We start from the raw sequence: 22,884 nt of genomic DNA on the forward strand, positions 1-22,884 counted from the left end.
AGGTAAGAAGAAATAAGTTCCTTGGGGCAGAAGCAGGCAGAAACAGTGGGTCTGCTCAAGGAGTACTGATTCTAGATTTCGGGAAGAAAGTAGAGGTGGGATGTGCAGGATTGGGTGACTGGGAGCTGGAGAATCCCAGATAAGATGTGATTAGCATCATGGACAGAATAACCTGATGTTCGATGGAGGGGTGATTGTCTGGGAGGGGTGGTAGAAGGAGGTATCTGAGAGCTGGCGCTCAGCCTCCATGTGGTTGGTAAACCTGATGGCAACAGCATTACCCACGTCGGAAGGGTTGATTTACAGAGTCAGGGTTGGAGCTGACAACACAGAGCACAGAGTACAGTGAGTTCAGAGGGAGAACAGGGTTTTTAAAATTAATTCATGATTGAGAGCATCACTGGCTCAGACAGCGTTTATTACCCATCCCAGAGGAAGTTAGGAATAGGCCCCATCACTGTGGGTCTGGAGTCACATATAGGCCAGACTGGGTAATGATGGCAGTTTCCTTCCCCAAAAGGGCATTACTGAACCAGATGGCATTTTCTGACAATTGACAATGGGTTCATGGTGATCATAAGAATCTTAATTCCGGATTATTCAATTGAATTCAAATTCCACCATAGCACGATTCAAACCCGGGTCCTTAGGACATTACCAGGATTAACAGTTTAACCATAATGCTATGGTCTCCCCTTCCCGTTTGAATGGGTGGGGAGTGTTGGGGGGTTGGGGCAATGTCACATGGACAGTCCTCAGTGCGGGTAAACAAGCCAGAGGGAAGAGGCCAGGTGGAGGGAGAATGGGCGAGTGGTTTGGCTGTTTTCCAGCATCCCCAATGGACTGGTTATCGATCCAAAAGCACGGAGAATTATTCAGGAGGCAAGGACAGAAGCTGCAACTTTTCCGAATGCCAAGTCTGTCAATATCACAAATCCCTTTTCATTGACAGGGATTATTTAAAATCACAGTCTAAAGCAGACTAGCTTCCTGTGGGAAAGGCCTGGGTTATTAATAACATCACACCTGACTTCTGCGACAGTAATGTTTATTTCTCTTTCACAGTCAGTGACCGGAGTCAACCTGAGATCACCCGCTGCAAATCGGTGGGATGGTAAAGTTTCAGGGAAAGAATTCCTGAAACTGCTCAGTGCAATAGGCCAGGGATAGTGCAGTTTAATTTAACAAAGATCAGATGCCTTGGGTTTGAGCAGCTTTGGGTTTGAGGTAGTCTGTGCCGCTTTTGTTATGGTTAATTGCGACGAAACCACACCTTTTAGAGAAGAGACAGTCTTTCTGAGCAGGTTCAACTTGTTTGACCACAATCAAGAGGGGAACTGGCACGTCAAAAGAATCTGATTGAACCACACTGCGTCAGAGGGGATTAGATCGAGTGGAGAGGTTGGAACAGTTTCACACCAGGAGTTCAGTTTGACCAGGATCAGGAGATGAACCGTTTGTTTCGTGTTGTGTTGCTGTGCGCTGTGTGTGGCGTTGGCAGTTCAGGTAAAAGCAGTCTCACTATTCTCTCTCACAAAGTCTGGGTAACCAGCCACACTTCTCCAACAGGCATTGGAGAAGACTCTGTCAGACCCTGGGCGATTCTGCACCGCCTCGTGTGAAATCTCCGGTTTGGTTGTTTTAGTGGAAAGAGTCTCTCGTTTTCTGTTTCTAAGGAGCGGTGCTGTTGGGTCCTTGTAACTTCTCGCTGAGTTCTCTCGGAAATGTTCTCGGGTGAGAGAACCTGTCGGAAATTCAGGTTAAGCTGGCGGAGAATGAAGTGTCTGTGAACCTTCCTTTTTTTTAAAATGTCTGTACCGTGCTGTATTGGAAGCCTCTTGGCTCCTGGTTTGTGTCAGGTTTTAGTCCTGGTGTTGCTGAGGGTGTACAGTGTATTGGAATTTGCGTGTGTGAGCTGAAGGGCAGAGTGGATTTAAACGTGTGCTTCACACAGTGAATATAGAAATTGTCTGTGAGCATACAGTGTTCCAGAGTCAGCACAGCTTTCAGCTAAATCTTTGCTCTGTAATGATTACAATAATAGCCAGAGTGACCAATAATAACTCGCTGTGAATGTAGTTTGTCCGGACAGAAATCCCGAATGGGTCCTGAAGGGGGGGAAAGCATTGAGATGACTACTTTCTGGTTTACAAATGGCGTGTGGCACTGTATTCGGGCAATGAGCAACTCCATTGATTCCTTTAACGAGTCCAGTTTCCCTCAGGGAGAGAGATAACAGGATGATCCCGAGAGAGTGAAACAGGGGACTGGAATTCCCTTCTCAAGGGTATTTGAAATTCACTTGATTACATCAACAGGAGATGAATTGTCCTTCTGGGGGAAACTGGTCATTTTTTTCTGGTCTGGTCTAACATTTCCAAACGCACAGCTTCGAACTGTGGCCTGGTAAACCCCTCAACTGCATCAAAGGAGGTGGCTCACTTTCAGCTTTTCAACAGCAATCTGGGATGGCCATTATTCCCTATCCTTGCCACAATAGCCACACAAATGAGAATAAGACTTGGACTGACTGAAGAGAGAGAGAGAGCTGGAGGGATCTACACTATTCAATGCAGAGCTGCAATAGTTAGCCTGGGACTGGGAATTGCTGCCTTTTTTATTTCAACAATTTACTTTATTCATAAATATACCTTTTGATGAGTCCTGTCCCTTAGTTGAGACCTGGAGTCCTCCATCTTTTATTCAATATAGCTTCCACCAATTTCCCCCCACCCTGTTGGACAAAACATGTATGATTTTGCATAAGAGTTGGACAATTAAATGTGGATTTATTTATAATTTAATTCAACATAAAACTTGCTAATGCTGCTGAGCAACAGTTTTTAAGATATTAGGTACCTGACAAAAACGAGTGAAAGTTGTCACAGGAATGAGTGAAAACAAGCATGCCAAGAACAAGTCAAAAGGAGAATGGATATCTCCAAAAAAACAGGGATTTGGTAAACCGAAGTATTAAAAAATGGTTTTATGTTATAAATTCATTAACTATAGTAGGAATATACCTGCAGTGTGGGTATCTGCTTGTGGATGCTTTCCTGAAACAAGGGAAAGATATAAACTTGGCTGAAAATGCTATTATTTTCTCTTTTTAGGGCCCACTAGTTGGTTTCTCGAGCTGAACTCCAGTAGATTTTCTTTTATATGGGGACTACAATCAGAGAATGTCACTGCATAAAAGATCATTCAGCCTATTGAGTCAGCACTAGCTTGAAATCAACTGTCCCTTCCCAACCTCTCCAATATCTGCTGTTTTTTCCCCTCAATTCTGATTTTATTTTACCCTTTTTTCAAGTATGAATCCAATTCCTTTTTTTTTGAAAGTTCTGGAATCTGCTTCCACTGTTCTTCCTCTGCATTTCAGTTCATAATTTGGGTAAAATCCCGTCTCACCCCTTATCAGTAGCATCAGTGTCCTCTGGTTTCTAACTCTTCTGGCACTGGAAACATTTTTCATTGTTTACTCATAACCTTGAACCTCCTGTTAACTCTTCCCAGACACCATCTCTGCTGTAAGGGGAAACAATCGCACACATTCTTATTTTCCACATAACTGAACTTGCTTGCCTTTAGTATCAGTCTGGTCCGAAACCACCTCCTACTTGGTATTGAGATTTTGGAAATATGATGTAAAAGGTTAATGAAAAGAGAAAGTATATCAAGCCCATTTTCTGTTTTTAAAAAGAAAACTCCCATCAGAATACCATGTGGAAGTCTGATTCCCTCTATTAGTAGGTCAGTATGTGTGTTGAGGATGTCGGTTTAGTTCGGTTGGCTGGATGGCTAGTTTGTGATGCAGAGTGACGCCAGTATATGGGTACAATTCCCACACCAGCTGAGGCTACCATGAAGGTAAATTTCTCAGCCTTGTCCTTTGCCAGAGGCATGGTGACCCTCATGTTAAACCACACCAGTTGCCACCCTCTATTGAGAGAAAGGAAGACAGTTGGTGTGATTTATACCCAAACAGATGCCTCTTAAATGTTGCAATTGTACCAGCCTCCACCACTTCCTCTGGCAGCTCATTCCATACACGTTCCACCCTCTGTGTTAAAAAGTTGTCCCTTAGGTGACTTTTATATCTTCACCTCTCACCCTAAATGTGGACTCTCCCACCCCAGGGAAAAGACTTTGTCTATTTACCCTATCTGTGCCCCTCATGATTTTATAAACCTCTGTAAGGTCACCCCTCAGCCTCTGACGCTCCAGGGAAAACAGCCCCAGCCTATTCAATCTCTCCCTATAGCTCAAATCCTCCAACCCTGGCAACATCCTTGTAAATCTTTTCTGAATCCTTTCACAACATCTTTCTGATAGGAAGGAGACCAGAATTGCATGCAATATTCCAAAAGTGGCCTAACTAACATCCTATACAGCCGCAACATGACCTCCCAACTCCTGTACTCAATGCTCTGACCAATAAAGGAAAGCACACCAAACGCCTTCTTCACTATCTACCTGCGGCTATACTTTCAAGGAGCTATGAACCTGCACTCCAAGGTTTCTTTGTTCAGCAACACTCCCTAGGGCCTTATCATTTAAGTGTATAAGTCCTGCTAAGATTTGCTTTCCCAAAATGCAGCACCTCATATTTATTTAAATTAAACTCTAACTGCCACTCTTCAGCCCATTGGCCCATCTGGTCCAGATCTTGTTATAATCTGAGGTAACCTTCTTTGCTGTCCACTACACCTCCAATTTTGGTGTCATCTGCAAACTTACTAACTATAATTCTTATGCTCACATCCAAATCACTTATATAAATGATGAAAAGTAGTGGACCCAGCACCGATCGTTGTGGCACTGCACTGGTCATAGGTCTTCAGTCTGAAAAGCAACTCTCTACCACCACCCTCTGTCTTCTACCTTTGAGCCAGTTAAAAGGCTCTTCATACTCTTCAGGCCAGGAGATCAGTCAGTCTCTATTCCTCAGCCCCCACTTCCCACTGGAGATGTCAGAGGCCAGGCAGCAAGCTTTCTCTCTGTCTCTGTCAGAAGGTTTCCCGGTCAGGGAAGAAAGGAAATTCTTTTCCCTGTGGGTGACAATGTGCAGCCAGCTCGATTTGATGAAGGGAGCCTGGGCACAGCCACCTGCAGCAGTTGGCATCCATGGATGGCTCAAGAGAAACTGTCTCCAATGTAGCCAGAGGGTGAATACTGTGCTGTGCCAGGCACTGGGCATCAGGCAATGTGACAGTGCTTCACTCCTGAGTATGAGTTAACATTGTGAATATGGACAGGAAGTTGGGTATCAGGCTATGTCCTACCTACAATCACTGTTCCTCAGTGGTGCCACCTCTCTCTCATCCAGCATTCACTTTTAAAGCATTGAAAGGAGCTACAACCCAGTGACTCACTGACCTTTCTTTCCTTTTCTACATTCAGAAATACTCTTCTGTACGACTGCACCTTTCCCCCCTCCCCATCCCAAATTGTTTTCACCTATTAACCATCGGCAGTTGATCACCCATGCTGTCCACTTGATTAACTAACATGGAAAGCTCCTTTAGGGCAATGCAAATCATCAAGGGAGAGGGGACTAAATGAGAGTGGAGTTGGAAGCAGGATACTAGCTTTTCAGAAGACCATAAGAGACAGGCTGAATGGCCTGATTCCACTCCTATCAAGGCCACTCCACCATGCTATCATGTCTGTGTTTCTCAGCCCCTTTCTGCCTTCTCCCTGTAACACTTGATCCCTTTACCAATCAAGAGCCCATCTATCCCTGTCTTAAATACACTCAATCACTTGGCCTCCACAACAATGAGTTCCACAGATACATCACCTTGTGGTGGAAGAAATTCTTCCTTATCTCTGTGTTCTAAAGGGTTGTCCCTTCACCACCTTTCTGAGGCTGTGTCCTCAGGTCCTAATCTCGTCTCCTAACGGAAATATCTTCTTCACATAGTGAAGAAGGCGTTTGGTGTGCTTCCCTTTATTGGTTAGAGTATTGAGTACAGGAGTTGGGAGGTCATGTTGCAGCTGTACGGGACATTGGTTAGGCCACTGTTGGAATATTGCGTGCAATTCTGGTCTCCTTCCTATCAGAAGGATGTTGTGAAACTTGAAAGGGTTCAGAAAAGATTTCCAAGGATGTTGCCAGGGTTGGAGGATTTGAGCTATAGGGAGAGGCTGAACAGGCTGGGGCTGTTTTCCCTGGAGCGTTGGAGGCTGAGGGGTGACCTTATAGAGGTTTACAAAATTATGAGGGGCATGGATAGGATAAATAGACAAGGTCTTTTCCCTGGAGTCCAGAACTGGAGAGCATACGTTTATGGTGAGAGGGGAAAAACATAAAAGAGACTTACGGGGCAACTTTTTCACACAGAGGGTGGTACGTGTATGGAATGAGCTGCCAGAGGAAGAGGTGGAGGTTGGTACAATTGCAACATTTAAGAGGCATTTGGATGGGTATATGAATAGGAAGGGTTTGGAAATATATGGGCCGGGCGCTGGCAGGTGGGACCAGATTGGGTTGGGATATCTGGTCAGCTTGGACGGATTGGACTGAAGGGTCTGTTTCCATACTGTACATCTCTATGACTCTATGACATCCATTCCACCACCCCCCCACCCATCCCAAACTGCTCCTCATATGACAAGCACTTCACCCCTAGGATTATTCTTGTAAGCCTCCTCTGAAACAGCAAGAGTGTTGTAGACTGGGCTGTCAAAGACTGTCAACTGAGGTTAGGCTTTGTTGTGGCTGTAGGCCCCAGGATGACTGGAAGGTTGGATCTCAGGAGGTTCCAGGTTTATTAAGGGTATCCATGGCAGGAACATGACATCTTTAATGTAACTGCAGGATGGGGAGGGGTGCAGATTACTGGACCCCTGAAGTGGCTGCTTTCTCTCTTTGGGGAGGGGATAAGGAGTTGGTCAGACTCAATATTAGTAGCCTCACCGGCTTTCTCCGAAGTCCCGATGTTTCCAGCAACAATTCAAGGTGTTTCAGGTCAGTGCCTTTCACCAGAGCTGCCTTAAAGATGTGAATGATTGAAGGTCTGCCGGCGTCCTGCAATTTTAAGACTCCTTTCCTACCAAGCATTGTGAAAGCATCAGTGGGCAAACCAGAAGCCTACAGCTCCTGAAGTTTTAAGTTCATGTGTTAATTACCAAACAGTAGTTAGGCTACAATATCACAATTTTATTACCTGTGTTGGTCAATGTAGAATGACTCCTACTGGATATAGCTGTTATAACAAAGTCCTGTCCCATTGTACTGCTGGCGTAAGTATTCATTTTCACATATCATTGGCAATCCATTTGGCTTTCAGTTTTCAGCAGACTGCCCTGCAGAATCACATTCTGCAAACAGTGGTAAAAGTCCTGGAATCCTTTTTAAAACCATTAAGAAAAGTTAATCTTATTTGGCCGATGTATATCAGTGATTATAGCTATAAGCCTCATTTGGAATCAATTGTTTTGAACAGCTGGATTTCTGGAGGAATGTGCATTCAGCACAAATGGGAATGTGCTGTGATTCACGTGGAGAAAAAGATGAAATTGGTTCCTTTACTGAAACAACATAGCCTGGTCAATGTGTTTTCATTCTTTGACATGAAGTGCCAATGTTACTTCTCTGCTTGGCAGCACGGTGGCTTAGTGATTAGCACTGTTGCCTCACAATGCCAGGGACCTGGGTTCGCTTCCCACAACTGTCCGTGTGGAGTTTGCACATTCTCCCTGTGTCTCCGTGGGTTTCCTCCAGTTTCCTCCCACAATCCAAAGATGTGCAGGTCAGGTGAATTGGCCATGCCAAATTGCCCAGAGTGTTAGGTGCATTAGTCAGGGGTAAATATAGGGTAGGGGTCTGGGTGGATTACTCTTCAGAGGGTCGGTGCGGACTTGTTTGGCTGAACGGCCTGTTTCCACACTGTAGGGAATCTAATCAAATTGTTTGTGTCCTGCCAAATAGCCAGTCAGCGTCTTCCATTTTATATCTCAGTAGTTACGTACTGGATCAAGAGGGATTTATTTGATTTTTAAAAATCATATCAATCCCATTTGGTTTGTGGGGAACATATGACTGCTAAATCTTATATTTGGGTTGTTTGTGCTTTGTTGTGTAATGATGGATATGTCACTTCAGTACAGGAACACTGCCCTGACTCTCTCTTTGCAACTTCCTCTTGGGATCCTCTGCTCCCTCCTGACACGAGTCAACTTTGACCCATGCTTTCTTCTAGCCACTGGAGTACCTGCCCTGGTCTATCACACCCTCCAGGCTTTGCTTTCTCCTGTCCTCTGTTAGATCGTGGTCTCTATGCTTAACTTTGAGATTTGGTTGCTAACTTTTTAAATTCCAGATTCCTTCATTTAATTTAAGTTCCACTAATTGCCATGATGGGATTCAAACCCATGTTCCCACACGTCTGGCTCTCTAGATTACTAGTCCAATGACATTACCGCTGTATCTCCCTAAATATTTCCCAACTAGGAACTGAACCTGAGCTAAGGTGACAAAACCATGATATCCCAATTGAATGGGCATTTGCAAGGCTGGGGAGAAGGCTGGGTTCAGTTGGATGAATGGAATGCCCAGCCTGCACTTCCTGGAACGCAAATCATTTCTTTGGTTCCCATATATTAGAGATATTTGAAAAATCTGAGGACCTAGCACAAAAGAGTTAACGTCTGGGGCACAATCTGCCATTATCTTATAGAATAATGGAACAGGCGTGAGGGGCTGAATGGCTCCCATTTTGTTGTGTTCTTGCAAGAGAAAGGAGGGAGACCTTTTGTAGAAAGGAGAGTAAGTAAGAGAGAGATGTTGATTTTTAAAATGTGTGGGAAGAATAGATACAGAGCACACAAGAACTGCAGATGCTGGAGTTACTCTGGTCTGGCAGTACCTCTGGGAGAGAAACAGTTAATGTAGATACAGAGCAGGACAGGCAGCTGTAGAGAAATGGTTCTGAAGTCGAGCCACATTGGACTTAGCGTAACTCTGCTTCTCTCTCTGGAGATGCTGCCAGACCTGCTCAGTTTCTCCAGCACTTTGTTTCGATGCAGGCATAGGGATGTTCATCAAAAGAGTGATAATGCAACAGAAATAGTGGCAGGGATACATTTCAATTTGAGATTTTTAGTGACACAGGACGCCAATCTGATGCCAGAAAGAAATCTGTTTAACAGCCAAATGACACCAGTTTTGGGGATGGGGGCGGGGGAAGGGATGGTGAAATATAGCTGCATAATCTACAGAAAAACATCTTGACGTCATGGTGATGGGAGTGCAGGGGATGCATTGACCAAAGAATGAAATGCTTTCCCACCATAAATAGGAGGAATTTTGTCACCCAGAACTTCATTTTAGTCTTGGGTGGAGTAAATTACAAAGGCTTACAGAAATACATTCTGGGAAGTTATTTGGGTGGAACTGAGAAATAAGAAAGGGATGATCATCTTATTGGGATTGTATTATAGACCCCCCAATAGACAGTGGGAAATTTTGAGAAACAAATTTAAGGAGATTTCAGTTTTCTGTGAGAATAATATGGTAGTTATGATAGGGGATTTAAACTTTCCAAACATATACTGGAACCGCCATCGGGTTAAGGGTTTAGATGGAGAGGACATTAAGTGTGTACAAGACAATTTTTTTGATTCAGTATGTGGATGTACCTACTAGAGAAGGTGCAAAACCTGACCTACTCTTGGGGAATAAGGCAGGGCAGGTGACTGAGGTGTCAGTGGGGGAGCACTTTGGGGCCAGCAACCACAATTCTATTAGATTTAAAATAGTGATGGAAAAGGATAGACCAGAGCTAATAGTTGAAGTTCTAAATTGGAGAAAGGCCAATTTTGGCGGTATTAGGCAAGAACTTCCAAAAGCTGATTGGGGGCAGATGTTCGCAGGTAAAGGGACGGCTGGAAAATGGGAAGCCTTCAGAAATAAGATAATGAGAGTCCAGAGAAAGTGTATTCCCGTCAGGGTGAAAGGGAAGGCTGGTAGTTGTAGGGATTGCTGAATAACTAGAGGTATTGAAGGTTTGGTTGAGAAGAAGAAGGAAGCATACGTCAGGTATATGCAGGAGAGATCGAGTGAATCCTGAGAGTATAAAGGCAGTAGGAGTATACTTAAGAGAGAAATCAGGAGGGCAAAAAGGGGACATGAGATAGCTTTGACAAATAGGGTTAAGGAGAATCCAAAAAGTTTTTACAAATACATTAAGGACAGAAGGGTAACTAGGGAGAGAATAGGGCCCCTCAAAGATCAGCAAGGTGGCCTTTGTGTGGAGCCACAGAAAATGGGGGAGCTACTAAATGAGTATTTTGCATCAGTGTTTACTGTGAAAAGGATATGGAAGATATAGAATGTAGGGAAATAGATGGTGACATCTTGAAAAATGTCCATTTTACAGAGGAGGAAGTGCTGGATGTCTTGAAATGCATAAAAGTGGATAAATCCCCAGGACCTGATCAGGTATAGACTAGAACTCTGTGGGAAGCAAGGGAAGTGATTTTTGAGCCCCTTGTTGAGATATTTGTATCATCGATAGTCACAGTTGAGGTGCCGGAAGACTGGAGGTTAGCTAACTTGGTAGTATTACTTAAGATAGTAAGGACAAGCCAGGGAACTATAGACCAGTGAACGTGATGTCACTGGTGGTAAGTTGTTGGAGGGAATCCTGAGGGACAGGATTTACATGCATTTGGAAAGGCAAGGACTGATTAGGAATAGTCAACATGGCTTTGTGCGTGAGAAATCATGTCTCACAAACTCGCCTGAGTTTTTTGAAGTAACCAAGAGGATTGACGAGGGCGGAGCAGTGGATGTGATCTATGTGAACTTCAGTAAGGCATTTGACAAGGTTCCCCATGGGAGACTGGTTAGCAAGGTTCAAAAAAGATTTTACAAGGATGCTGCCAGGGTTGGAGGATCTGAGCTAAAGGGAGAGGCTCCATAGGCTGGGGTTGTTTTCCCTGCAGTGCGAAAGGCTGAGGGGTGACCTTAGAGGTGTATAAAGTCATGAGGGGCATGGATAGGATAAGTAGACAAGGTCTTTTCCCTGGGGTGGGGGAGTCCAGAACTAGAGAGCATAGGTTTAGGGTGAGAGGGGAAAGATGATAAAAGGGACCTGAGGGTGGTACATGTATGGAATGAGCTGCCAGAGGATGTGGTGGAGGCTGGTACAATTGCAACATTTAAGAGGCATTTGGATGGGTATATGAATATGAAGGGTTTGGAGGGATATGGGCTGGGTGCTGGCAAATGGGACTGGATTGGGTTGGGATATCTGGTCGGCATGGATGGGTTGGACTGAAGGATTTATTTCCATGCTGTACATCTCTGACTTACAGAATGTGTTTATTTGACAGAAATTGCTGTGTATTCATTTATTTTTCTCTCTTTGCAGTTCCAACACCAATCTCTTATGTCCCTGAAGTTTTGTCAAGTACTGTACTAGGGCGAATCACACAAACAACTGTTGCACTTGAACAGCCACTCTGTGTGTTTAACAGTTCAGACACAGGTTGTGTGAACTGTGATGTTTGGCTGCTCGTGGCTAATTCGTCTGGTGAGTATCTTTTGTTATGTGTGAAGTGCTACTTCCTCTAAAGTGACCGTCCAACTTCCTGTCACGTTAAGGTGGCTGGTGAGACTAATGCATTGGTTCTGGAATTTATATACAGTACTTTATGGCTGATGAAAATTAAATTCTGGGCAGAATGGTGGCGCAGTAGTTAGCACTGCTGCCTCACAGTACCAAGGGACCTGGGTTCAATTCCACCCTCTGGTGAATGTCTATATGGTGTTTGCATGTTCTTCCAATGTTTGTGTGCATTTCCTGCGTGTGCTCTGGTTTCTTCCCTCAGTTATTAAAGTGGATGGGCAAGGTTTCCACTTAAGTGGTGATTTTGTTTGAAACTTTGACATTGCTGGCCAGCTATTGGGGGGGAGGGAAGAAGGATGAATTGTTCTGGGGAGAGTAAGGGCTAGTGTTATCAGTGATGCCAATGTTATTGGAAAATTGGACATAAATCAAATCAATACCTTGGGCCTATTGATAACACTGTTTAATGTTATCCCTCCCTCTACATACACTTGAGCAACTTCTCTAAATATCGTTCATCTCAACTATTCCCCCCGGTAAGATATATTTCTGTAAGTTATTTTCTGTCTTATTAACGACTTTTTGTAAAGACATTCCCAAGTTTTGAACTCTCATGTAGCAGCAGTATGAAGTATCTACAAGATGCATTGCACTAACTCCCCAAGGCTCCTTCAACCATACCTTTTCATCCTGTGGCCTTTTACCATCAGAAGGACAAATGCAGCACTTGTAGGTACCCCTCCGAGCCACTCACCATCCCGACTTGGAAACATTTTGGCTGTTCCTTCAGCGTTGCTGGGTCAAATTCCTGGAAATCCCTCCCTTCTAGCGCTATGGGTGTACCTAAACCACACCAACTGCAGTGCTTCAAGAAGGTAGCTCATCACCACCTCAAGGACAACTAGGGATGAGCAACCTTTTTTCTTTCACCTGACGACACTTTATTTGCAGAATTCATAAAATTGCATGTCTGGTCAAAATTGACATTGCACAAAATCTGTTTCTTCTAATATTGTATGTCATTCATCACATTTATAATTACAGTCAATGTTTACATGTGTAAAGTATAAACCAAGGGTTTGGATCTAGATGTATTGTTGGTTGAAAGGTTTTTGACAGTGATGTTGCCTTATTGCTCCATTGTTTGTGGCTGCCACAAGCTTTAGAACATCCACGAGTGCTGGAGAATAGGCAATACATACTGGCCCAGCCAACAGAGATCAAATCTTGAGAGAGAATTGGAAAAAGAAATGGAAAGATATCTTGTCTAACCTATCAAACCTCTTTAAGGACACCCTTCAACCTTCTCTTTAAAAGAAAATACCCTGTGCTTGTTTAGCCATTGCAGAGGGCATCATGGTGGCTCACTGGTTGGAACTGCGGCCACATGGCTCCCGGGACCCGGGCTGAATTCCAGCATTGGGCGACTGTGCAAACTCCACACAGACATTCTCCCTGTGTCTGCGTGGGTTTCCTCCTGGTGCTCTGGTTTTCTCCCAAAGTCCAAAGACGTGCAGGTTATGTGGATTAGCCATGCTAAACTGCACATAATGCCCAGGGATGTGTAGGTTAGCTGGATTAGTTATGAGAAATGTAAGGTTGTAGGGAGGTGGGTCTGCGTGGGATGCTGTTTGGAGGGTCAGTCTAGACTCAATGGACTGTAACGGCCTGATTCTGCACTGTAGGGGATTCTATGATGGTCTGACCTCTCAGTTCTTGTATCAGTTTTGTAAATCTTTAAACACTTTGTCAAAATTAATGCTTTTTACTTGACTTTTCTGTGAGCATCCCTGCAAATCTCTTTAGCAGTTGCTCCAGTGTTGCAGCATCTGTTTTGTGACTCCATAGATCAAAGCTGTTCAGTTTGGTATAATTGGGTATAGTTAAAGTGGCCTGCTTTTTAATTCTACTGCTCTAGAAGTAAATCTGTGATTGATCTGCATCACGGATTGATTTACAATTTTGTTCCTTTCCAATCCAGGAGTTGCAAGATTTAATAGTATCAAAAATGAGTTTGTGGATCCTTCAAGTTTGATGTACCAAGATGCTTTCTCTGGATCAAATGGTTTTTACCTCACTGTTAAAACAAAAAGAAATGTTTATTCTTGTCCAGCAACTGCTATACCTGGCCAGATCTTAACTTTGCGAGTTGGGGCAGAAGTACCCTGTACCACTCCAAATTGCAATGCACCTTTACCTACTGGTGGGACATTCCGGTAAGTCAAATCAGAAGTCACTTTTGTTTTATTTTTATTGACTGTAGTGAATGCCAATCAGTATGTTATATGTTAATCAAGATTTGGAGATGCTGGTGTTGGACTGGGGTGTACAAAGTTAAAAATTACACAACACCAGGTTATAGTCCAACAGGTTTAATTGGAAGCACACTAGCTTTCGGAGCGTCGCTCCTTCATCAGGTGATTGTGGAGGGCTCGATCGTAACACAGAATTTATAGCAAAAATTTACAGTGTGATGTAACTGAAATTATACATTGTCTATTGAGTCTGTTGTAACCAATTGCTACAGCTAACCTGAGAATGCAACTTTTAAAAAAAGGTTTTGTGATTTACACATGAAAGAAGTGAAACTATCATGGTATTCGAACAGATGAAAGACTCAACAGACAAGGTATTTTTCAATGTATAATTTCAGTTACATCACACTGTAAATTTTTGATTTAAATTCTGTGCCTTACAATTTTGTCCTCCACAATCACCTGATGAAGGAGCGTCACTCTGAAAGCTAGTGTGCTTTCAATAAACCTGTTGGACTATAACCTGGTGTTGTGTGATTTTTAACTGTGTTAATCAAGGTGGCGTCGAAGCACATTTAGACAGCATTTTCTTTACTCTTACTTGGGATGTGATGTTGTTGGCTGGGCCAGCATTTATTGACCATCCCTAAAATGGATACAGAAAGAAACCTTTTAATTATGGATTCTCATCACTGAGGATGTCCTGAACAATGCAGTCCTTCTGAAATATGGGCCAGAAGTTTCTGATCTGTTGGCGATAGAGTACCAGGAGGGAAAGCTGGCAAAATGGCCAGAAAAGACAATGGGAGGCTGCTTGAGTATTCCTGCTGCCTTGCCATCTTGTGCTATGTTTGACATGTAATGAGTCTACTAAATATTGACTAATTAAAACTAATGATTAGCATCCACTATTAGCAGAGACTGGATTTTTAGGCAATGCCAACTTTAAACAGTCATGTCATGTAATGTAGTTTAATAAATTCTGTGAATGAAGTGTTTTTGGAAAAATAGAAGTGTGATCCACCCTACCGCAGTGGAATTTGTTTCTGTGCACCAAAAGATTAGCCTCTGGATGACTAGTTCAGTAACATTACCATGATGGCATGCCTCCCCCAGGTAGTAGACGTTTTGAAACCAGTATTTTTGAGTTAAAAATCTCACAACACCAGGTTATAGTCCAACAGGTTTAATTGGAAGCACTAGCTCTTTCATCTGGTGGTTGTGTCACAGCTACCTGATGAAGGAGCAGTGCTTCCAAATAAACCCGTTGGACTATAACCTTGTGTTGTGATTTTTAACTTTGTACACCCCAGTCGAACACTGGCACCTCCACATCAGTATTTTTGAGAGATTGCACAAGGTGAGGGATATGGATTAAGTCACTGATATATTCAGTTAAAAGATTCCAATTTCTTTCAACAGCTTTTCTGATGAGAATAAAAGTTATCTTCTAAAGGCTCTGCTTTTTTTTTTGTTGTTGGTTTAGAATGAAGTACATTTTGATTAATCCTGATATCAAGACACCCAATATTGTTGCAGAAACTGAATTTACAGACGAGATCATGCTGAAAAGTGGTGAGTATTGCTGTTGTCGTAAAAGGCCAAGAATCATTCTCTTTGTAAACAAGAACATATACTTGTGGGGCAATGGAGGATAAAGTCAGTGGGATCATGCATCTACAGGCACCAAGATTGCCTCATCTGAGTAGAGACCGTTCCTGAGCCTGTACCACATGAAGTCTGGCTTTATACATAAGTTTCTTTAAGATTTAGATTTCCTGAGATATTGCAGGATATTAAGTGAGTCAAGAGAGGAAAATGAGAATTAGAGGTGGGGGGGGGTTTATTCATATGGGAGTGAGCAGGATTGAAGAGGTGGGATGAAATTTAATTCCACCAGTAACTAATAATAACAATATTGAACTGATAACTAAAAGTAACACTGCTATCCCTCGCAATCAACAGTAATACAATAACTTAGTCTATGTGAATTCATAGGCATAGCATAACCTTCCAAAATCATACATCCAATTTGTACTCACTTTGCAAAGCCAAACAGAATTTGTTTCCAGCACTTAAGGTGTTTCTAGCCTGCCTGGCTGTCCACTACTAACAATCCAGGTCTCGCTCCCTATCTCTGAGTTGATCTCTGTTCTGGTTCCATACAGCAACACTGACCAACAGAACTCGTGAGCCCCAGATTGTATCATAGTGAGGAAGCCTAGGATGGGTATCAAAAATAGGCCCGAGGAATCCTGGTCACCTATCAAGATTCTGAAGCAGTCCCTATGAACTGGAGGTTTGCTAAATACCCCAGTATTTTAAAAAAAGGAAATAGAGAAAAAAACAGGGAATTATAGACCAGTGAGTACCTCCTTCATCAGCAGTAGCAAGAACTTTTCTACAGTCCATTTATAGAATATTTTATAACAGAGCACTTGCAAAACCGTGTCCGAGTCAGCCTGGATTTGCAAAAGGGGGTTCATGCCTAATAGAATTTGAGGATGTAACATCCACTACCAAGACTCAGTTGCTTCAAGATGCAATGGGAAATTCACCAAGCACTTTCCAAACCCACAACCACTTCATTCTAGAAGGACAGGGGCAGCAGATACATAGGAGCACCACCATCTTCAAGATCCCCTCCAAGCCACTTACTATCCTGACTTAGTTGTTGTTCCTCCATTATTGCTAAGTCCAAAACCTGGAACTCCCTCCCTGAGGGGATTGTGGGTCATCCCACAGCAGGTGGACTGCAGCAGTACAAGAAGGCAGCTCACCACCACCTTCTCAAGGGGCAACTAGGGATGGACAAGAAATGCTGTACATTTGGACAGCTTTCGATAAGGTCCAACATAAGAGATTAGAATGATAAATGAAAGCACATAGGATTGAGGGGTGGTGTACTGAAATAGATAGAGAAAGGTAGGCAACGTTAAGAATAAGTGAGCCTGAGTTACAGGTGTGGCTAGTGGGGTGTAGCAGGGGTTGGTACCAGGACCCCAATTATGATTTAGATGAGGGAATTTAAATATAATATCTCCACATTTGCAGATGACCCAAACTTGGGTGGGAGGGTGAGCAGTGGGAGAATGCAGTGTGATTTGGAGATTTGAGTGTGCAGATACATGGCAGATGCAGTATAATGTGGGTAAAGGAAAGGTAATTAAAAAAAAACAGGAAGATAGATTATTATCCGAATGGTGATCGATTGCACCTTCCCCTTTCCCAATGAGATCTGGCTGTCCTTGTACACCAGTCCCTGAAAATAAATGGCTTAGCAAGTGGTAAACAGTATGTTGGCCTTCATGATGACAGGATTTGAGAAGAGGAGCAGGAATGTCCTGCTGTAGTTGTACAGTGGCTTGGTAAGACCACACCTGCAATATTGTGTGCAGTTTTGGGCTCCTTGACTGGAGAAAGATGTTCTGGCTACGGAGGGAGTACAACAAAGATTTATCAGAGCTTGGCCTTAATGAACAGTTTGCAAAACAAATAAAAGATAAACTGTAGCATAGGAGGAGGCCATTTGATCCGTTGTGCTGGTGACCTCCCCTCTAACCCTCTTCCTTCTCCAGAAATATTTCTACCTGTGTTCCTCCTTTCAAAAAAAATCATCCTGTTGTTTTTAATCTCCAACTCCATAGTCATTTGTTTGGTAGGCCATTTAAAAAATGGCCAAAAAGAAGCTTAATTTTCTGTGAAAGATACAAAAGGAACAATTTGGGAACATTTGAAAATCTGTAATAGAGAAAGAAAAGATCCGTTAGCATCTGGGAAAACTGCTGGAGGAAGACAGTTTTTGGTCTTAAACCTGTTTGCTGGGTGTTTCCCGAATTTCTTGGTGTTTGTTTGACTGCAGTTGGAATCCCAGTGGTGTGCGTTTTGAACGGTTTTCTTGTCCCGTTTTTCCTTCCAGCTACAGATCCCAATACTATCGTCCCGTTCTCACGTCGCACTGGTGGAATGGTTGTCATAACGACAATACTCTCCATTCTGCTCTTCCTGCTGTTGGCAATGTTTGTGGCCATGCTCGCTGTGGTCTGGTAAGTAACTTGCCTCTGGGGTTCTGGCCTTCTCTGGTGATGGGCAGGGTTGTCAGCTAAGGACTGCTGGATAATAGAATCATGTGTGGAAGCCCAGTTGTTTATTTTACCAGGAATAGGCCATTCAGCCCTTTGAGACTGCTCCTTCATTCATCACGATCACGGCTGATCATCAAGCTCAGTACCCTGATCCCGCCCTCTCCCCATATCCCTTGATCCCTTTAGCCATGAGCGCCATTTCAACCTTTCTCTTGAAAACCGATATTATGGCCTCAACCACTTTCTGTGGTGGTGAATTCCACAGGCTCACCACTCTATGGGAGACACTATTTCTCCTCATTTCAGTCCTAATAGATGTACACCCTTTATCTTAAAGTAGAACATCCTTCCTACATCTAACCTGTCCAGTTCTGTTAGAGTTTATAGATTTCTGAGGTTTTGTACTCTCCACACCCCCCACCCCAATTCTTCTGGGGGAGTCAATTGAAAAAACGTAGACACTGGAAGCAATAACTTTAACCATTTTCTTTCGATCCCATACAAAGCCAAACTGCGCACTGTATAGAACAGTTTTCATAATCTTTAGCCCATGGAGTCTGTTAACATGTGCAGTAGCAACAACAGAACTTTTAACCTACAGAGACCAGAAGATCTCAGCTCCATCCCACTGCTCTGAGTTAATAAACTAATGGATTCTGCTGTGAAATGCTTTCCTTCTTGCTGCTATGCAAGGGAGAGGGAAAACTAAATGAAGTATTCCGCTCATGGTTGCTATTTTGGTGGTCAATGTATAACTGTTAAAGAGGACATAGGTAACCATGGCTGCAATGACTCCCAATAGAACTCATGATTACTCTTGACCCCCATTCATAAGGTAATGAGATTGCCAACACTGAGCAGACCCTTCAGCATGCTTGGGAATATTAGTAAGAAGCTTTAACCACAAGTGTTTTCTGAAATGCTTGACTGGTTGTGTCAGTTATTTATTGATTTCTTGCAATAGATTTGTGGGGAATTCAATGTATCAATGTAAATTAATCCTCTTCCTTATCTTCCTTTTTCCTTGCAGTTGCAAAAAATCCATGTCGTCTGACTTCCCTGAACATATAACCAGGTTTGACTCCCTCCGACGGTACAACACTCACAGCTTGCAGAAAAACCCAGGCATCATTTCTCCAAAGGGCATGTGAAGCAGTCTCTATGGTACAACCACAGACTGTCTGTATGAACAGAAATCTAGCAGCCTCGTTCCTCCTTGTCAATCTCTCCAACTACCCAATTTCACAATTACAGTGGAACACTCATGTAACTATGATGGTGTTTGGAATGATGAAGTGTCTTTATGCTGATGATTCAAATGTTGAGTGTGAAATCCTTAAAGTTAATGCTTTCTCTTTTTTTTCATAGTGCCAGTGTTCATTCTGAATATCAGTGCAATATAAAATATTGTTAAAATCAAATAGATTTTGTTGAAGATTTTTGTCTTGCACTCAACAGAACATATGCAAGAATAACAACAAAGCCAAGACAATTTTATACTATCTGAGAAGACTCTGGTAGAAGCTTTAGCATGGAGAGTTACCGGTTAGATGATGACTGACAGTTAACTGCCAAGCTTTAAATTTAAATCATGCGTTGATTCTGATTGCCTTGGGAATGAACCAATTATGTTTTATGATTGCAAGACAATAAAATATCTTTTGGTAATACTTTACTGACCAGCAACAACTATTTGCAATATGAAGTATTTGAAAATCTTTATCTTTGCAGTGGAGGAGTAATTGTTTGAGCCCTTCTTCCAATCCCACTCCATGCCTAGCTGCTGTTTTGGCTCCCAGGGCACTGTTTGAATTATTACCCCAAAAGGAATACAAGGGTCTGATAGCAGATTCTGGTTCCTGCCATTGTTTCAATTAGAAGCTAAGACATTCACAAATTCAAAAGATTAGAGTTTGAAACTTTTCTTTCTGTTCTTCCCATAGCATTTTGCACTTTTCAATCAAGTAAGGGGGGAAGGGGTATTAAAGATGCTGTCCAAATTTTATCCTTCCAGCATATCGGAGATGCTGCTTTTCCTAGGAATAAGGCTGGTAACTGAGTCTATATGGCAGTTACTGACTTATGAGAAATACTTTCACTACTTTGAGAGCCTGGAGCCCAGGTAAAGGCCCCTTTGTGTCTGGGTCATTGTGCTATGGTGAGAATTTGATGCAGATGGTTTTACCTTGATGTCTTGTGGATTAAGAACACATTCTACCCCATGGGTCAACCATTTACTCCTCTGTTGCTGTCCTGGTTTCTCTGTCAGCATTCCATATTTTGCGTATTATGCTTCTTTTTCCATTTGAAATATCTCTTGCACAGTACTGTCTTTTAGCTTTTTTTAAAAAAAACATATGCTGCTAGATCAATTAAATGTTCCCAAAGCAGAACTTCACAGAACAGGAGTGCATGTATGAGTTTGAGATGGGAAATCCAGTTGGTTATGCTTGATCTCCACATCCCGTTCCAGTCTGTAGCTCTGCTGTAGAAAACTACTTAATAGTATTGAACACTGCTTTAAATTTAGTTGGAAAAGTTAGATGTTGAGAGTGTCCTCCTGTTTTCCAATACTTTGAAGCAGAGTTACCAGAGGAAGTGGTAGATGTGGTACAAGTGAGTAGGAAAAGTTTTCTAGAGGGATGTGGGAGTAGTTTAGTTTGGGAAATTTCGTCAGCATGGATGTGTTGGAACGCAGACTCTGTTTCCATGCTGTGTGAGTCTAAGTCTCGACCCGAAAGGCTTGGAACATAAACGTCTTTGCATCTGAAACCAAAATCGAAGATCCAATTAGTTTAGTAGAGATTTACTTTAAGATTCAAGGAGTTTGGCAGCGAATTGTATATGTTCTGTCGAAAGCAAAATTTTACTTCTCACTTCATCCTTCCATTTTAAACGTGACAAGTGATCTCTGACCCTTTGCTTTAATGCTCTCAACTGTGAATACATTTGATCTTCACATGTTTAGGGCATTGGCACAATATTAGCAGGATAACATAGGCACGGAATTTTGATGACATCAGGAGTTCTCATTATTGTAATTTTATGTATAAATTCAATTGAATAGCCAAAGAGTTCTGTATATAACACACCCAGCTTTACCCTCCTACTGTGTTTAAGAATTTCCCTGATACGTGAGAAGGGACCTTGGTGTTGGCCCACAAAATGCCACACTCAGACTTTCCCACAAGGTACGTTCAGTCAGAGATGCCTCCCAAAACAGGTAGCCAGCTCAGATAATCTCCACCCCAACAGCAAGGGAACAAGTGAAGGCTGTTGTGTCACTATTACTGATTTGACATGGAGGTCAAGGAGAAAACAGTCCCCCTACCCTAACTCTTGTCTCCAGAGTCAACAGACTGGAATACAGTGTGAGAGAAAATTCATTAAATATATGAAGCAAAATAATGCCTTTATAGTGAATGATCTTTGTGGGTTGATCCAACATATCTTTGGAAAAGGACTCCCTTTAGGAATGGTCATGAATAGCATTGATAAACTAACAGTATCCTTTACAATAAAGAACAAATAAAACCCTACCAACATTAGAAAACGGACCAAGTTTGCAACTGTTTACTGCCTTGTCATGATGAAGAATTATTATACATGAACAGCAATTAAAACAATAGGTGGGGTGAGTTGGGTGGGGTACACAAGAGTTGGGGTACCAACATTTTTGGTGTTTGGAGTTATCACATCAGTTCTAGAAAGCCCTTTGACCCCACTTTACTTTGAATCTCATTTGAAAGCAGAAACTGAGAAACTGTATCATAGGATTCAGTGACTCTTGCATCCACTTAAAATTAATGTGTCAGAGAAGCCCACACAATACACCCCCCCCCCCCCAGCAGAAAAGACTGATGTTGGATAGACTGAGCTGTCTGTAGAACTGCCTTGTTTTAAAATATCTTATTTCTTTATTATAATATTGTATCTATTACTTTTATATATTGTTATATTATTGAAAACCTTTTGACCAATCTGAATATTGTGGGGAATATGTAAGTTTGTTCTGAATACAAAATGATTAAACAAGAAAACTATTCACTTGTGAATTCATGTTGTAACTATAGCTCAGCAGGTGAGGGGTAAACTCTAACAATTTTGTTTTGTTTAACAAACTGTGCTCTCTCAAGAGAGGAGTAAGAATTTTTATCTCGTATCTTGGACGTTCCAGGCTCCAGTTCTTGTCTGGACCTGAAGGGGAAGAGCTATCTTTGTGGATAAGGCTGTCAATTCCAGATGGAACTATTCCTGGAGGTATTGGGAGGTATTTCCTGTCTCCAAGCACCCCTGTTCCCTACTCGTGTCATGAGTTACTTAATGTGCCTATTCTTATGGCTCATAGTGCCCTGTCAATCAGACAATGACCAGGCTGTTTATTATCTGACTAATCTTTGACACTCAGCAATTTTGGGGTTTGCCATGAAAGTCTTCAAAATAACTTTTTTTTAATATAGTCCCTCTGATTTTCTCTCCACGATTGTTCACTGCAGTATCCAAGGTAAGTAATTCCTAAAAGCTCTGGCAGGATGGTACCAAGGTAGGGTTTTGCTGTTGGGATTGGGAATTGCTTGTCTGTCATAGGTTTTTTTTTAAATTTCTGATTGTATTCATTGATTCGAATGGTCACAAAAGAGAACCAAGTTATTCCATTCTTTCAAGACCAGCATGAAGGGAAAATAATGCCTTAAAGGAATGTGACAATACATACCGCGAGTAAAATAATAACTCCATTGTGTGGGAGTTTTCAACTGGGTAAATAAAAATTCTTTGGTGTGGGAATGCAGAAGCAAAGGAAGTAATAACATTAGTGCTGAGCCATTGAGGACCGGAATCAGAAACTATTTTTTCACACAATATTTAAAAAGTGAGTAAACATGAAAGATATTCCTGATCTAATGAGTATTATGGGAGCAGGAATATGCTGCTTTTAAGCCCTGACCTCCGTTCCACCATTTAGAT

The 22,884-nt window shown here is 42.4% G+C and overlaps 1 protein-coding gene across 1 annotated transcript; it reads left to right on the plus strand.

Annotated features, from left to right (window-relative positions):
* Window positions 1-1,341: 1,341 nt before the first annotated feature.
* upk3b (uroplakin 3b) lies at window positions 1,342-21,974 on the plus strand. The gene is made up of 6 exons (XM_072589402.1): window positions 1,342-1,506; window positions 11,382-11,543; window positions 13,561-13,795; window positions 15,321-15,409; window positions 17,754-17,880; window positions 18,950-21,974. The coding sequence occupies exons 1-6, from the start codon at window positions 1,449-1,451 to the stop codon at window positions 19,068-19,070; spliced, it is 792 nt and encodes a 263-aa protein (XP_072445503.1). The 5' UTR covers window positions 1,342-1,448; the 3' UTR covers window positions 19,071-21,974.
* Window positions 21,975-22,884: the final 910 nt, after the last annotated feature.

This window comes from Chiloscyllium punctatum, chromosome 19 (genome assembly GCF_047496795.1).
Source record: "Chiloscyllium punctatum isolate Juve2018m chromosome 19, sChiPun1.3, whole genome shotgun sequence".
NCBI classification, from domain to species: Eukaryota; Metazoa; Chordata; class Chondrichthyes; order Orectolobiformes; family Hemiscylliidae; genus Chiloscyllium; species Chiloscyllium punctatum.

Bases quoted from the DNA above. Each gene is read 5' to 3' on its own strand.
- upk3b (XM_072589402.1), top strand. From the start codon at position 1,449: ATGAACCGTTTGTTTCGTGTTGTGTTGCTGTGCGCTGTGTGTGGCGTT. The intron at 1,507-11,381 runs GTAAAAGCAGTC...CTCTCTTTGCAG, and splicing joins GTGTGGCGTTGGCAGTTCAG to TTCCAACACCAATCTCTTAT. The intron at 17,881-18,949 runs GTAAGTAACTTG...TTTTCCTTGCAG, and splicing joins GCCATGCTCGCTGTGGTCTG to TTGCAAAAAATCCATGTCGT.